The sequence below is a fragment of the Fusarium flagelliforme genome, assembly GCF_020744385.1.
Source record: "Fusarium flagelliforme strain FIESC 12 MPI-CAGE-AA-0113 chromosome Unknown B0J16scaffold_1, whole genome shotgun sequence".
Classification (NCBI taxonomy): Eukaryota; Fungi; Ascomycota; class Sordariomycetes; order Hypocreales; family Nectriaceae; genus Fusarium; species Fusarium flagelliforme.
The window spans coordinates 1819713-1833695 of NW_025763503.1; the positions used below are offsets into that span (position 1 = coordinate 1819713).

The 13983-nt window shown below is 49.2% G+C and overlaps 7 protein-coding genes across 7 annotated transcripts; 5 read left to right on the top strand and 2 right to left on the bottom strand.

Moving 5' to 3' along the window:
* The first annotated feature begins 262 nt into the window (after positions 1-262).
* B0J16DRAFT_327021 (uncharacterized protein) lies at positions 263-1082 on the top strand. Its single transcript, XM_046126062.1, has one exon. The coding sequence runs from the start codon at positions 406-408 to the stop codon at positions 610-612; it is 207 nt and encodes a 68-aa protein (XP_045988563.1). The 5' UTR covers positions 263-405; the 3' UTR covers positions 613-1082.
* A 432-nt stretch (positions 1083-1514) lies between these two features.
* On the top strand, positions 1515-3020 carry B0J16DRAFT_9155 (Eisosome component PIL1-domain-containing protein). Its single transcript, XM_046134680.1, has 2 exons — positions 1515-2377; positions 2429-3020. Exons 1-2 carry the CDS (start codon positions 1766-1768, stop codon positions 2834-2836), a joined length of 1020 nt encoding a protein of 339 aa, XP_045988564.1. The 5' UTR covers positions 1515-1765; the 3' UTR covers positions 2837-3020.
* Positions 3021-4464: 1444 nt separating this feature from the next.
* On the top strand, positions 4465-5672 carry B0J16DRAFT_258173 (inorganic pyrophosphatase; the record flags this gene model as incomplete). Its single annotated transcript, XM_046123173.1, has 5 exons — positions 4465-4647; positions 4822-4941; positions 5000-5343; positions 5396-5479; positions 5531-5672. 5 exons carry the CDS (start codon positions 4465-4467, stop codon positions 5670-5672), a joined length of 873 nt encoding a protein of 290 aa, XP_045988565.1.
* A 112-nt stretch (positions 5673-5784) lies between these two features.
* Positions 5785-6313, bottom strand: B0J16DRAFT_9193 (ribosomal protein L44). The gene is made up of 2 exons (XM_046134685.1): positions 6054-6313; positions 5785-6000 (listed from the first exon to the last, which is right to left on the bottom strand). Exons 1-2 carry the CDS (start codon positions 6232-6234, stop codon positions 5888-5890), a joined length of 294 nt encoding a protein of 97 aa, XP_045988566.1. The 5' UTR covers positions 6235-6313; the 3' UTR covers positions 5785-5887.
* A 206-nt stretch (positions 6314-6519) lies between these two features.
* B0J16DRAFT_377389 (uncharacterized protein) lies at positions 6520-7730 on the top strand (the record flags this gene model as incomplete). Its single annotated transcript, XM_046130840.1, has 2 exons — positions 6520-6815; positions 6866-7730. The coding sequence occupies 2 exons, from the start codon at positions 6520-6522 to the stop codon at positions 7728-7730; spliced, it is 1161 nt and encodes a 386-aa protein (XP_045988567.1).
* Positions 7731-8038: 308 nt separating this feature from the next.
* B0J16DRAFT_260430 (class II aldolase/adducin N-terminal) lies at positions 8039-9090 on the bottom strand (the record flags this gene model as incomplete). The annotated part of the gene is made up of 3 exons (XM_046123246.1): positions 8039-8132; positions 8189-8713; positions 8939-9090. The coding sequence occupies 3 exons, from the start codon at positions 9088-9090 to the stop codon at positions 8039-8041; spliced, it is 771 nt and encodes a 256-aa protein (XP_045988568.1).
* Positions 9091-12338: 3248 nt separating this feature from the next.
* B0J16DRAFT_327035 (uncharacterized protein) lies at positions 12339-13366 on the top strand. The gene is made up of 2 exons (XM_046126063.1): positions 12339-12627; positions 12682-13366. Exons 1-2 carry the CDS (start codon positions 12472-12474, stop codon positions 13111-13113), a joined length of 588 nt encoding a protein of 195 aa, XP_045988569.1. The 5' UTR covers positions 12339-12471; the 3' UTR covers positions 13114-13366.
* Positions 13367-13983: the final 617 nt, after the last annotated feature.

Sequence of the window (13983 nt, forward strand, 5' to 3'; positions counted from 1 at the left end):
ACTTGGCTCTAGGCCGCGAAAGAGTGTGGAGGCACTTTGTTTTTAGTCGAAATGGGTGGGCGACGCAGGTTCCGAATGGTCATCCTTGGTCAAGGGCCCCAGGACCCCTCTCCTTGTTTGCGCCAGGTTGTGACAGCATGGGTTGGTCAGAAAGAAACCGGGCAAAAGACGCCAGGGCATTGGGCATTTTTGGTATAAGATCAAACGAAAGAACCCTCCTCGAGGTTTCGCTCACACATTCTTTTTGCCTTTATCATATACCTATCTATATCTTGCATTTTGGAGTTTTTTAATCCTTCCAAATCGCATTCTGACGTATACAACTCAGCATCAATAATCTCACCTCACCCTCTTACAACAAATATACTGTTCGCGTAACAGAACAGACCTTCAACAACCACCAACATGTGTTTCAGTGATCCTAAGCCCAAGACCAAGTACTACTACCACGAGGAGATCACGCCTTCTCGGCGATACACCGGTCACCATCACCACCACCATCATCACCATCACTCATCGCGCTCTCCTCGAGCCAGCTACACCAGCGTATCAAGACGATCATACAGCCACAGCCCACGCACCAGCGATCGTGTTGTCTACCAGCGCTATTGATTGTTTAAAGAGGAGCAACGTTGAATTGTGGACGTAATTACAGAGACGATGACGTTGTACAGAGAAAAGGGATACTTGGCGGGCTGTGTTTAGCGGCATTGGCAATGGGTTTTATGTATTGATGCGGGAACGTATGACTATGATGAAGGATGATTGTCTTGTTAAAGATATATGGATACAGCAGGGCGTTTTTGTAGGACAAGATTTAGGCACTGCCGAGGAAATGAGGTGAAATGGGCTAGACATCAATTGATGATACTTATCACAGCGAAGAGCAGACTCAACATCCATACCAAGAATGAGACATGGGCACGCCTATTCGACCAAGATTCTCGGGAACTACGGATCTTTGGGGTTCGTTTCGTCAAGCCGAGCTGAGCTGAGCTCTTTCAGTGCTTTATTCCTCCTGCTGATACCTGGGCAGCTGCTGGGCTACTAAAAAATGGAAGAAGCCTGTTGGTTGACGTAGGTCGAATATCGCTGGAGCGGGGTGCGGAGTGTCCCGCTACGCAGGGCTGGATCGTCGCTAGAGTGGTGATGACATCACTTCGCATTCCGCCACTGAACCAAAGGAGCTCTCTAAGACAGCGCGTTACTCCAAATGTAAGTCTAATCGCAGCCGAAAGGATGTACTCGTGCCTGTGCTGCTGAAAGCAAGGAAAATACTGTCGTCAACGTCAGTTTAATAGGTTTCTCCAACTTGTTTAAAGCCTGGACAACCCCTGCCCTTGGATTGGCAGCTTGAACATTCTGGAGATCTCTTACATCCATCCCCCTTGTAACTTCGGAACCAAGCCCCAGACCCAGACGATTTACATTGATCTGCCTTTCAAAGTGGCTCTTCAGCTGAATTCTTGAGTCGCCTTATTTCATTCTGTAAGCTTATCACTTGTGCGCGTGAAGTGATGGTGTTGCTGCCTTGTAATTTGTCCCATCATGGCAGGCAAGAGTGGTTAACATTATGAGATGCCAAAACTGACTCTATAAAGGAAGGCGCATTCGATCCAAGCTCAAGCAGCTCCTTCCCTCACTTTAAGTAATCATATACAGATATCTACCTTGCCGTCAACATGTAAGCTCAACATTTACATCCATCACCATACCTTCATCTGCTACTGCGCATTTACCCGGACTTACCGGATACCTAAAAACAATGTCACGCTTTAGCTTTGATGCATCTGCTTCCCGCAATGGATCGTTCTCAATAGAATCCCCAGTTGACGTGCCATCCTTTCACAGGAACCGCGCACTTTCAATCCGCTCCAACAAATCCAAGAACTCCGGCGCTGCTGCTGGTAGCAAGAAGGGAGGGTTCTCCTTCAACTCACTTCGCGGACAGGTTCAGCCTGAGTTGTCCCGTAAGCTCTTCCGTCTTATTAAATCCGAGAACAACCTCATCGGCGCTCACGAGACGGCCGGTCGTGAACGAGTCTCCATTGCTACTCAACTGTCAGAATGGGGTGAGCACACCGGCGATGACAGCATCAGTGACATCTCAGACAAGGTTGGAGTTGTCTTGAGTGAGATGGGTGAGCAGGAAGATGCATACGCTCATGCGCTTGATGATTCTCGAGCATACCTCAAGGCCATTCGCAACACAGAGAAGAGTGTGCAGCCCAGCCGAGAGAATAAGGATAAGATTGCCGACGAAATTGGAAAACTGAAGTTGAAGGAGCCTGGCAGCACAAGATTGCCTGTTCTTGAACAGGAATTGGTGCGAGCTGAGGCTGAGAATCTTGTCGCAGAGGCTCAGTTGACAAACATCGTATGTTGCGACTTACACCGGCTCCCTGGCCAGTACTGACGCAATCTCTAGACCCGACAGAAGCTCAAGGAGGCTTACGCTGCTGAGTTCGCTGCCACTATTGAACGCGCCGAGAAGCAGATCATCCTAGCCAAGCATGGGCGACGCCTTTTGGAGCTCCTTGACGACTCACCTGTTGTGCCTGGCGATACTCGAGGCTCCTACCAACACTCTTCGCAGGCTCGACAGATCCTGAACGACGCAGAAGATGATCTTCGAGATTGGCGACCCGAGCCTGAGGGTTTCTCCACCCCCGTTCAGAGCCGATCCCCGACTCTTGGAGGAAAGGGCAAGGAGCCGCAGACCACCAACGATCGTATGTCTCCCGTACAGTCTGAGGCCGCCACGGTGGAGTCCGATGCTTCGCCTCGGGAGCAAAGGGGTACTAAGTCCTCTGTTTACGATGAAGTCGCTGGCTAAATGGATGATTACAGAATATGCAGTCTAGAGTTGGTTTCTCGTGATTGCCGCGGGGACTTCTGCAGGCTCTGTTTGTTTGTTTAAGCAAGCGGGAAACCTTGCTTGCTGTTGTTTAAGTTTGCTTGGTTGGCTTATCGCAAATTCCCGGCTTTTGTTTGTTTGGTGTACTGATGGGTTGCTTTGAGGTATTGTATGTTTATATCCTACAAGTACTGCTTGGCTTTTCTTGTTAGTTGAATCAGATCGATTTTGTTAGTTTTACCAAGACCCGTGATACGTGTTGACATCCCATGATTTAACTCAGTCGTGGAGCCAACAAAGCTTTAAAATGACTTCTGGTCTGAGAAGTTAGACCTGCCTATATGAGATGATCATGATTGCGAGTACGGAACATGTCCTTCTACGCATATATATGCAAAATATCATTCATTGTGGTCAGTTTAATCTTCGGTTATGGTCAAATGATTGTTGTATTCCTTTTTTTTTCCATAGGTCGTCACAGAAGAAGCCGCCCAAAGCAACTGGACTCTTAACTCTCGCCAACACCGCGGTGGCTCACTCGCACAAAAGGCTGCAAGTGATTATTTTATAAAGGGGAGAGCGAAATGATAGATGCATTGTCAGAATGAATATCTAATGGAGCTTTTCTAAAGCCTCTACTTATGCCTATGGCGTGATTGGATGCGTTGGCTGATAGTATACTTCGAGTGGCTCCGTGATCGGAGCAAAGCGACATCTCATGAAATATTGAATGCGATCATGCGTGATCGTGTCAGGACCAATTGAGATCTTTGTTTGATTGAATTGACAGTTATCATAGAAAGTCTTTTATCTTCTAAGCTACTGAATGTTTCTAGATGAGACTGATGCTAGACTTATCAGTCATGGCCTTGATTTTTCGGTCCATGGGTTGCGCTGTGTGGATATGATACGGTAAAGAAGACAGGCCAATTTAGCACAACCGAGACCCATCATGACATCCAAGATGAGTTAGGTCTCGGTCAATATCTTCCGCTGACCGATTCCAATTCCCGCTTGACCTTGACCATGCAAAAAATAAAGACCTCGGTCTCTTTTGATACACAACAGCCGACGACCGCGGTGTAAGTCAAAATATACCCAACCAGACACGGCAATATCCCGTGTATTGCACTGCGCTCACCGTATACCTAGGTGTCTGCTTCTTAATATAACCTTCTCGGTCCCTTAAGGCCTCTCATCCCTCTCTTTTATTCCTTCTCTCCGGGGCAGCTCCACTCCAGGCGGCCCCTCAAAGACGCTTGCTGTTGATGCTCCGGTCTCAAGGTCCACGGCTTCTGCTACAGAGGTCGCTACGCACTACAGGCACTGGAACACCGCTGAATAGGCCATCCGCAGCGCCGTTACCACTGTTACCATCTCACCTACCTGGACGGGCCAATTACATGTCTTCCTCCTCAGCACGCAGCCCTGTCGCTGCTACAGGCTCAGGCTCGGGCGGGAGAAACAGTGCCCCGCCCCCTCCATCCTCTCCCCTTCCCTCTGCTACGTCAACCTCCAAAATCTCTTCCCGTCGGACAGCTCAGATTGCTCGACACTTTTCCTCCTCCTCTTCACCCACCGGACCAGTCTCAAAGCAACAGCCCGACATGGCCTCCAACTACACCGTCCGCAAGGTTGCGGCTCCCAACACCCTCGAGCACCGCGTCTACATCGAGAAGGATGGCCAGCCCGTCTCTCCTTTCCACGATATTCCTCTCTACGCCAACCAGGAGCAGAACATCCTGAACATGATCGTTGAGATTCCTCGATGGACCAACGCTAAGCTTGAGGTATGTTCTACTTCGTCAATTGTTGCTATTTTGCCCTCATATCCTCTTCACAATGCTTGTTTCCTCTCATCTAAAGCTGTCGTGTGCCTCAACATTTACCCCTCCCCCCTCCATGGCGCAATCGCTGCCCAGACCAACAAAACAAAAAGTGATGCTAACAAAATCCCTCTCTAGATCTCCAAGGAGGAGCTCCTCAACCCCATCAAGCAGGACATCAAGAAGGGCAAGCTTCGATACGTCCGCAACTGCTTCCCCCACAAGGGTTACCTCTGGAACTACGGTGCCTTCCCCCAGGTATGTTATTACCCCAATCTGACGTGGACTCCAAGCACATCGCTAACTTCCTCATTAGACCTGGGAGGACCCCAACTCCGTTCACCCTGAGACCAAGGCCAAGGGTGACAACGACCCTCTCGATGTCTGCGAGATCGGTGAGCTCGTCGGTTACCCTGGCCAGGTCAAGCAGGTCAAGGTTCTCGGTGTCATGGCTCTCCTCGACGAGGAGGAGACTGACTGGAAGGTCATTGTCATTGATGTCAACGACCCTCTCGCCTCCAAGCTGAACGACGTCGAGGACGTCGAGCGACACCTGCCCGGCCTTCTCCGTGCCACCAACGAGTGGTTCCGTATCTACAAGATTCCCGATGGCAAGCCCGAGAACCAGTTCGCTTTCACTGGCGAGTGCAAGAACAAGAGGTGAGTCTAATCAGTTCGACTTGGTCAATTCAAGACTAACAACCTTTTCTAGCTACGCTCTTGATGTTGTCCGCGAGTGCGCCGAGGCCTGGGAGCGTCTCGTCACTGGCAAGACCCCCGCTGGCGGTGTTTCCACGTAAGTTTCTCATCATGATAAGTTACAAGGTCCATACTAACTCCTTTATAGCACCAACGTCACTGTCCAGAACTCTCCTTCTCGCGTCAGCCCTGACCAGCTCCCTCCCCTGCCCTCTCACGAGGAGCTTCCCGCTGAGAAGATCGACGCTTCCATTGACAAGTGGTTCTTCATCAGCGGTGCCTCTGCTTAAGTGTATTTAGACCATCTTGCATAAAAGGATTATGTCTGGTAGACAGGTAGTCTTCACAAAAGTCGAGCACATAAAGATATTCAGAACAATATAAAAAATGATGCCAATTGTCGTAATATTATACAAGACTCGTGTATCCCGCTGGGATTCGTGATGTACATGAGTCGTTTCCTCAACGCCGTGGATGCATGATAATGATACAGTAAAGTGGTATTTTAATCGGTCAAATCGGCTGCCTTCTGCAATTGACGTGAGTGTCGGTCCACCTCCTCGACAAGCCCCTTGATGTTGATCTTCTGGCAGTCAAAGGTGAGCTCTTTGCCATCCTCTGCGCCTGGTTAGCCATTGGCCCCTCCAACATAGTTATTTAAGGCAACATACTGAACTTCACCCGTAGAGAGCTAGGTTCTTTCGAAGTTCGGGGTAGAATAGTAGATGTGATGTTTGTTCCATTGGCTCGGGCGTTCGGAGGTAGAAATGTGAGGAACAGTCGAGCGGGCTTTGCGCAGGTCGAGAACGGGTTGAACTTGGCCGAGACCTCGGTCATGAATTTTGTGATCATCTCGACGGTGGTAGCACGGCGTGCAGCGACTTGGCGAATTTAACGAAGCGAGGGTGTTGGGCGTGGTCGTTAATACACCTAATCAACCGTTATTCAAGCTTCACGATGCTGAAATTTCGAGGTCGGAGATGTACCTCGGTAGATGCATATTGTTCTAAAGGGGCGGTGCTTGACCCTGCAACGTCATGGTGCTAATGGACCACGTTTCGAGATCGACTTACACAGCACGTACATACTTGTCAATTTTCTCCCTCGACATAATTTCACAATTCTAATAAGCCTGCCATGTCTTTTGAGGGTTTACAAGAGCGCTTGACAGCTCTACAAGAAACCACGATACAGCTTAAGGAGCTCATCGACCGACTCGGAACACTGAAATTCCAACCTGGCTCCGTGCCCCTGACGACAGACGAGGACAACAGTGAAAGCGGCGAGCTCAGCGCGGAAATTACAAGCACTTTAAGAGATGGAGAGGAAGAACATGAGCTTCTGCAGGAAGAGGTGGAATTCTTGCGTGGCGCGGAGCATGATAAGGCCAGGCTGAAAGAGGGCGTTGAAAAGATTGGAAAGGAACTCGACGGGTACGACTTATACTGGAAATTTGCCCTGAACTATGTCTAATACTATGCAGATGTCGTCTATCCTTCCGAAAAGCACGATTGGCGGCGAAACAAAACCTTGCCCTGGCGCAAAGGCGAGAACGAGAACTACTCCTTACATCATTTTCGCAGCCAGCATCCGAAAACAACTCCCTCTACCCCGACGACGAAAAGACCACCCGTCCCCAACGTCACCATCACCACCCTCAGCAGCAGCAGCAATCGAGCCTTACTGAAGAGGACCAGCAGACTGTCGGGGCGAGCGCCAACGTGACTAATGCTCTACGACGCACGCACGACCTTATTCAGGCGGAGCTGGCACGCAGCGAGTTTGCGCACGAGACATTGACCGAGTCTTCTGCTGCGCTGAAGCAGCTGAACGAGTCGTATACGGATCTTGACTCGATGCTGGCGAGCTCAAAGGATTTACTGGGAACTTTGCTGCGATCGCAGAAGAGTGATACGTGGTATCTCCAGACGGCGTTTTATATGCTGGGTGTGACACTCGGTTGGCTACTCTTTAGACGATTGCTATATGGACCTATGTGGTGGCTCGTTTGGCTACCGCTGAGGTTGGTTTTCGGTTTGGGGACCTCGGCTGGTAGCGCCGTGATGCACGCAGGGTCTGGATCAGGCAAGATTGAAGAGGCAGGGGAGCCGAGCAAGGGTGTTCCAGTTGATGGTCTGCCTGGCGATGATTTGCCTACTATTCAGGTTGACACTGGTAAAGAAGCTGAGATTTTGGAGGAGGTGGATAAGATTGTGAATGTTGTCAGGAATGCGGATGAGCTTGGAAATATTCCTGAGAGTGAGGAGAATAATGTTCCTAACCCGAAAAAGAGGATGTGGGAGGAGCCTGAGGTTGTTGAGCAGGAACGGGCTAGGGATGAGCTATAGAATTATAGTCATTCAGTTTCATAGTAATGAAATGATGGGTTCCCTGATTTGCGCAATTGTACTGTGATAAGGCTCACATCATGGGCGGACTGAATTCACAGAAGCTCATTTATGACCCTCCATATGCATTGCATATGACCATCATGAGCATTAGACGGTCGGGTTGTATGTTTACCCCTTTGAAACTTTGGTATCCTTTTCTCCGCCCAACTTTTCATTTTCAAGTACTACCCCATTTACACCAATCATTCCGCACCTTCAAGCTGTCTATGAAATCTGCATCATTCATTGAAGTACAACCTTCTTGCCTACGTTCGCTGAGGGGCGATCTGTTCGACTTCGCTGATCCAAGGAAGGCCAAGCTTCTTCATTTCAACAGCAAGTTGAAACAGGTAATCGAGACTGCAGCGTGTCAGTATCGCTGTCTGTGTGGAACTGGTTCAATCCTGATTCCTTACCTCTCACATTGGGTCTTGGCCTTGTGGACATTGTCGCCCCAGACATAGACACCATGACGACGCACGAGCACAGCATATGTGTCAGGGTACTTCTCCATAGCCTCCTCAAGATACTCAGTCAGATCCTCTTCATGAGGAGTGTTCTCAATAACAGGAATGCGAAGGGTGTCATGATATCCCAAGTTGCCAGTTTTGTTCATACCCCGACCAAAGCCCTTGATCTGCTCGATGTTGTTAATCTCAAAAACGCGGTCCTTTCCAGGGCCTTGAGATTCAAGCAGGAGAGTGACAAGGACAGCCCATTGTGAGTGAGTGTGGATGCAGCAGCCAGCTCCTCGGCGGGTGAAAGCAGCGAGGAACAGGGGAGTGCACTGAGAAGGCTTGTAGCAAGGAGGCGAGCGCAGGTATGTACGCTGGTTGATCTTGTTATGGTTGGGGTCCTGCTCGGAGAGTGCCATGACATAGATGTCGGTGTTTTTCATAAGCTCTTTTTGGACGCCTGAGGGGGCGATGTATACGAGATCACTATGGCCATGATGTAAGTATCACACGTATGGATGAAGCAGAGACTCATGGAGAAATAATCTAAGTATTCTTTTCACTTGAAAAGACAGTATGGTGATGTTCACTTGAGCCTCATGAGAGTAGACATCTACGCCTCCTCCAACTCATGATCGCGGGGTCGCGGGGTAAACCGATGGGTCAAAAATGATGGAATTTCAAGTGACATAGACACAGACACGGACATACTCATCTCGAATAGAGCAGCCACCTCCAGTACCCGTGACCCAGCCCAGAGTCCAGAACTTTGCGCATAGCGAAGGGATCAGGTTGGCGGGGTGGTTAGGGTCCTCTGAAGTGATGAGGGCATCGCCAGTTTGGCGCTGTTGCTCAGCTGCCATCTTTTCTTTGGAGGATTTTTTAGTCAGAGAACGGAGCAGCCGTCGGAAGTCGGAAGTGGCAGCGACAGCGGCTGTGGCGGTCTGAGTATAACAGCTTGTGATGCACAGGGAAATGAGATGATATCACGGTCAAAGTAGTACCTAGATTTTCGATCCTGGTAGACTAGACTATCCGTATGTATCCATTCTGGATCCAATCTTAACCCGACGCCGCAACTGCTTGAGCCCAGAGTTTTAGAGCTTCTTAGTGGCTGGAAACCAAAAGCAGTCCAGCTCAGTTGGTGCCCTGTGCCATCACAAGCGTCACCGTTTCTCTGAAGATGAGAGAACCCGTCCAATTGAAGACGAGAAATTATCCATTTGGGGGATTTGTGAAGTTACGGCTGTTGAACTCAAGACAGTCTAATGAAGAATTGGAAACAGTAGCTTGAAAACGGTGGCTGATCTTATTTCCTTTTGTCCATTTCGTTGTTTGTCCACCAAACATAGCATTGCGCATTCATGAGACAGATTTTTCTTCTTGTCATCTCGATTCTATGCGTCCAGCGTAGTAACAGGCCATCGGCGTTGATGCTTGGATCTGATGTTGTATTGCGTCTGTCGTTTTGGTGGCAAGCGAGCTATGAATAGGTACGGGGACGGAACAGCCGAGAACGGTCCAGAGGTCAGCGACTCACTTTTGTCCCATGAAGCTTCGTCTATTACAGAAACTAGGAAGAGAGACGGATACTCCGTCCGTTTAAACAACGGGGCAACGGGTCAATGCATTAACTCAAGGGTTCATCTCATATCTTGATGACTCAAAGTTTGAAATATAAACACCTACCTAATTGGTAGACAAAGACCTTGGAAAAGCCACAGCGTCTCGATCATAGAATAGGTGGATAATATTAATTAATTTATGCTGTCTCGTTTGATGAGAAAAGAGCATCTTTTTTCTTGGTCTTGGCCCTGGACCTGGTTCGAATGGCCATTTTCAGGTCACAGCGCCGGTGCCGGGAGGCCAAGCCCCTGCCTGGTCCAGGTTACAATAGCCGTCCAGTGGCAGTACAGGCTACAGCAGAGATGCCCCTAATAACAAGAGGCATATGGACGCTACGGCATCTTCAATATGGGGATGGACGGGGAGGACCAGGGTGTGTTCCATTGCTGCAGGGCTCGTATTCATTCATGGTGAGAGGGAGCATGAGCCGACGGCTTTTGCAGGTGACAGCAAGTCTTCAGTCTTCACCCACACTTTGCAGGCTTTCAGCTTCCGACACACGCGCCAAAAGATGAGCCGTGTGTTTCTTTCTTGTCTCTTTGAGGTAAAGAGGCAAATAGAGAGAGTTTGTTGGGTAGTGACAATGCATTGGTATGACGCTGGTGTTTAACCAAACAGAGTAGAGTCCCTTTAGATTCTCTAGATTCTCCAGAATGGTCTTCAATTCCTCGGCCCGCGATGGATAGTTTTTTGACGCCGAAAAGGCCTCAAAATGGTTTGAGATGTGTTTCTTTACATCATTAGATATATCTATAGAGTTTGCAGTAAATATTGCTGCACGTACTGTAAGAAAGTTTAACCGTTCTATATGGCTTCACTGTAGGATTGTTATTGTTGTTGTTTACTGTACAGTCCTTAGTCAAGGACGTTGCATTGGCTGGATTGCATTGCAAGCACTGCCTGATGGATTAAAGTCTCGGGCGTACTTCCGCTAACCCTCCCTCCATCCTTGGCCTCGTCTATTATTGTCTGGCCTAGGCTATGGACGGCATGGTCACCCCCTGAGACACCCTCGAGTCCAATCGATTTCTGAGATCCTCCACTAGTGTAGGAAGCTAAAGTTAGACGCTGAGAAAGAAAGCAAACATGAGAACAACTGAGAAGTGCAAATTAGAGTAAGAAGAGGGTTAATTTCTGACAGAAAGGCACACAACACATACACACTCTTAGGGCAAAAAGGTTAGTTTGGTGGCCATGTCGTTCAGCAACACGAGGTTTCGGAGGCGAAGCTGGTCATGATGGATGGATGATGGACGGACGGACAGGTTGATGGTCAAAGTGGAGGAGAGGGATCACTCCATGTGGGTCTAGTTTGTTTTTGACCCCAACGTCTTTCCTGAAGCCTCAAGGCCAAGGCTCAAGGTATCATGAGTCTCAGCCGAGTCTATCGATCATCTGAGCAGAGGCAAAAAGAGAGAAAGAGATAATCATTGGGAGACAAAAGTGCAAACGAGCAAGGGTAGAAAACTTCAAGATCTGCACTGAGCCGGAATTACAGACGTTTCCTCCCCCAGTCAACCCATATGCGGGCTGGCAAATTAGTGGTGGTTTTCTGGATCATGGCTTGCAAATTTAAAATTGAGGTTCGGTGGGCTTAGGCTTTCCCAAGCTTCCCCAGATATCACTCTGAGTCTGATCTGATCACACTCAGTAAATTAACTACAGCACCTCATCCTAAGTTACATACCCGATGGATCGACAACGAAATCTCACGCCCCTTGTTCAGTCTCCTCTTTCGTCTTTCCTCGCTACTGTCCGATTGTAACTCAACAGACTCTAATTAACTTGATCAAGCCTAATGTTTGTGGCACGACGTATAAAGTGTGCTGTGTTGTGTGAGGATAGTTGAGGGGGTTTGCGTGGCCCAAAAGTCCCCCTCATGCTATGCGTTGCCATGATACGGGACCCCGAATAACACATGCATCATGCGTGCAGAACACACAACAGTTCAGAACAGAGACGGCAAAGCGGATTGATCAACCCGTAGGAGATGATGGGTCTTTCTCAGTCCACAATCTTCTCTTCCTGATCAAATTTATGGATCCCTATTCCCTAATGGCACCAATCCTAGCGCCATCATGGGTCTCTTTCCCTTTTTTCCATACCCCCATGTTCCTTGTCCCACCTCGAGACATGGACCTAATGGATCCCTATCCCCCCGATGACCCGGGGGTGTACTCTGTACAGCCTTGGCGCTTCCTGCTCTGCTGTCGACTTCCATTCACTCTCACGGCCTCTCCCCAGGCCAAACTAAAGAGGCCTAAGGACTAGGGTGACGGGGTCTGAGACTTTGCTCTAGTCTCTTCTAGACTCGAATGGGAATCTGTTGGTTGGTCGGTTGCCTGACCTGAGGGGGTGCCCCTTTGAACGGCTTTGCTTTGCTCGATCTGCTTTGCTCAGCTTTGCCATTCTGCTGGTTGCTCGTGTTATTCATAAAAGGACTGGGCTACCCCGTCGCGTGCTTCTGTTCTTTCCTTTCTCTCTTCACCCTCGTTGTCAATATCTATCTGTCCGTCATTCGTTAGACCAGACTTTTACTTCCCACTCTCGCTTTTGAGTACTATCTCTACAACTTTACACAACTAATTCTCTAATACCAACACCCGAAAACCATCAACATGCGTTTCACCTCCATCTTCGTTGCCGGCGCTTTCGCCACCATGGCCGCTGCCCAGAGCAAGACCGTCGCCATGTCCCCCGCTCAGCAGTCCCAGATGGACTGTCTCGATGAGTGTGAGGCTGGTGATGTCAAGTGCCAGTCTTACTGTATCACCGTATGTCACAATTCCTACACGGTCAATCATTCATGAGTCTAACAAACATAATAGGTCCCTTCTCCTAACGAGGACGACATCAACAAGACCACCGAGTGTGTTGCTGCCTGCCCCAAGGGCAAGGGCTCTGAGGCCGACACTGCCAAGTACTCCGCCTGTCTCGAGGACTGTATCGCCGACAACTACTGGAAGTCCGTCGATGGTACTCCCCGTGGTACCGCCGTCCCCGACTCCAAGAGCAAGGCCTCCGAGGCTGCCTCTTCCGCCGCTGAGAAGGCCACTGGCACTGACAGCGCCTCCGCTGCCACCGCTACCGACGCTGATGCTACCGAGACCGGTGCTTCTGCCACCGAGTCCGACTCCGAGGCCAGCTCCGGCACTGCTACCGGCACCGCTGCTGAGGTCAGCGAGACTGGCAACGCCGCTACTGCCCTCGTCGGTGGTGTCTCCTTCCTCGGTCTCGCTGCCGCCATCTTCGCTCTGTAAATTGGGTAGCCTGCTTTGGGTATCTGGTTGGTAGAAGGGAAGGATTTAATGGGTTTCACTACAGCGGTAATGATTGGAGTTTGAATTTTTCAAATGTGATACGTGTTGGATAGCATGATGAAGGCCTAGTCAATGGGCTACATCGATTTTCACGGACAAACTTTTTTGGGTAATTTTTCGCGTTCACATATGGCTCGGCATATGAGCATGAATACAATACCTCACTTTTTCTTGCGCTCTGCGTAACCACAATCTTGATCTCAACATGCTTTGCTTTGCTTTGCTGGTGATTTAACTTACACCTCGCAGCCTGACCACTGGGGTTGTGTTTGGTGTGGGGCTTCGGCTTGTGATTGGCTCATGTTTCCCAATCGGGTGCTTCAAACGTTAGCTTGTAAACAAGCGAAATGAGGGTCTTACGATGCATGTTCAAAGCGCGAAGCCAATTGAATCGCATTTTCAGAGAATCCTCTAGAAGAAAGAGTTCCTGACGCCAATGCGTGCTTCAGCTTCAGCTTCAGCTTGCAATGTTCACGGTTTGACCATTAAATTGATTTGGTTTATCGTATATCGTTAACTCCACAAACTTCAAATGACGGCTTCATCGATATGCTTGACATAATACACAATGCCCTTGACGCCACAATGTCACTTTGTAATAATCGTATCCCATGGACCCCTGCCCCAAGAACCTTAAGATGGCTTAGCAACCCATAATTCAGTATTTTACAATCCTCGAGTCTAGGGTAGCCTCTAGACGCAATTGTTTTACTTACCACTGATGTCACTGACAATGCGGAGAAAAGACAATTAACCTCTGTAAGCCTGTTGAAACATAAACTGGGCTCATCAAGTTAACCATGTAGGAAC

What these genes read in the sequence shown, in the direction of transcription:
- B0J16DRAFT_327021 (XM_046126062.1), top strand. Translation starts at nt 406, where the DNA reads ATGTGTTTCAGTGATCCTAAGCCCAAGACCAAGTACTACTACCACGAG.
- B0J16DRAFT_9155 (XM_046134680.1), top strand. Translation starts at nt 1,766, where the DNA reads ATGTCACGCTTTAGCTTTGATGCATCTGCTTCCCGCAATGGATCGTTC. An exon ending in AGGCTCAGTTGACAAACATC is followed by an intron (nt 2,378 to 2,428) that starts GTATGTTGCGAC and finishes CGCAATCTCTAG; the next exon opens with ACCCGACAGAAGCTCAAGGA.
- B0J16DRAFT_9193 (XM_046134685.1), bottom strand. Translation starts at nt 6,234, where the DNA reads ATGATCACAAAATTCATGACCGAGGTCTCGGCCAAGTTCAACCCGTTC. An exon ending in CTCTCTACGGGTGAAGTTCA is followed by an intron (nt 6,001 to 6,053) that starts GTATGTTGCCTT and finishes AACCAGGCGCAG; the next exon opens with AGGATGGCAAAGAGCTCACC.
- B0J16DRAFT_327035 (XM_046126063.1), top strand. Translation starts at nt 12,472, where the DNA reads ATGCGTTTCACCTCCATCTTCGTTGCCGGCGCTTTCGCCACCATGGCC. An exon ending in GCCAGTCTTACTGTATCACC is followed by an intron (nt 12,628 to 12,681) that starts GTATGTCACAAT and finishes CAAACATAATAG; the next exon opens with GTCCCTTCTCCTAACGAGGA.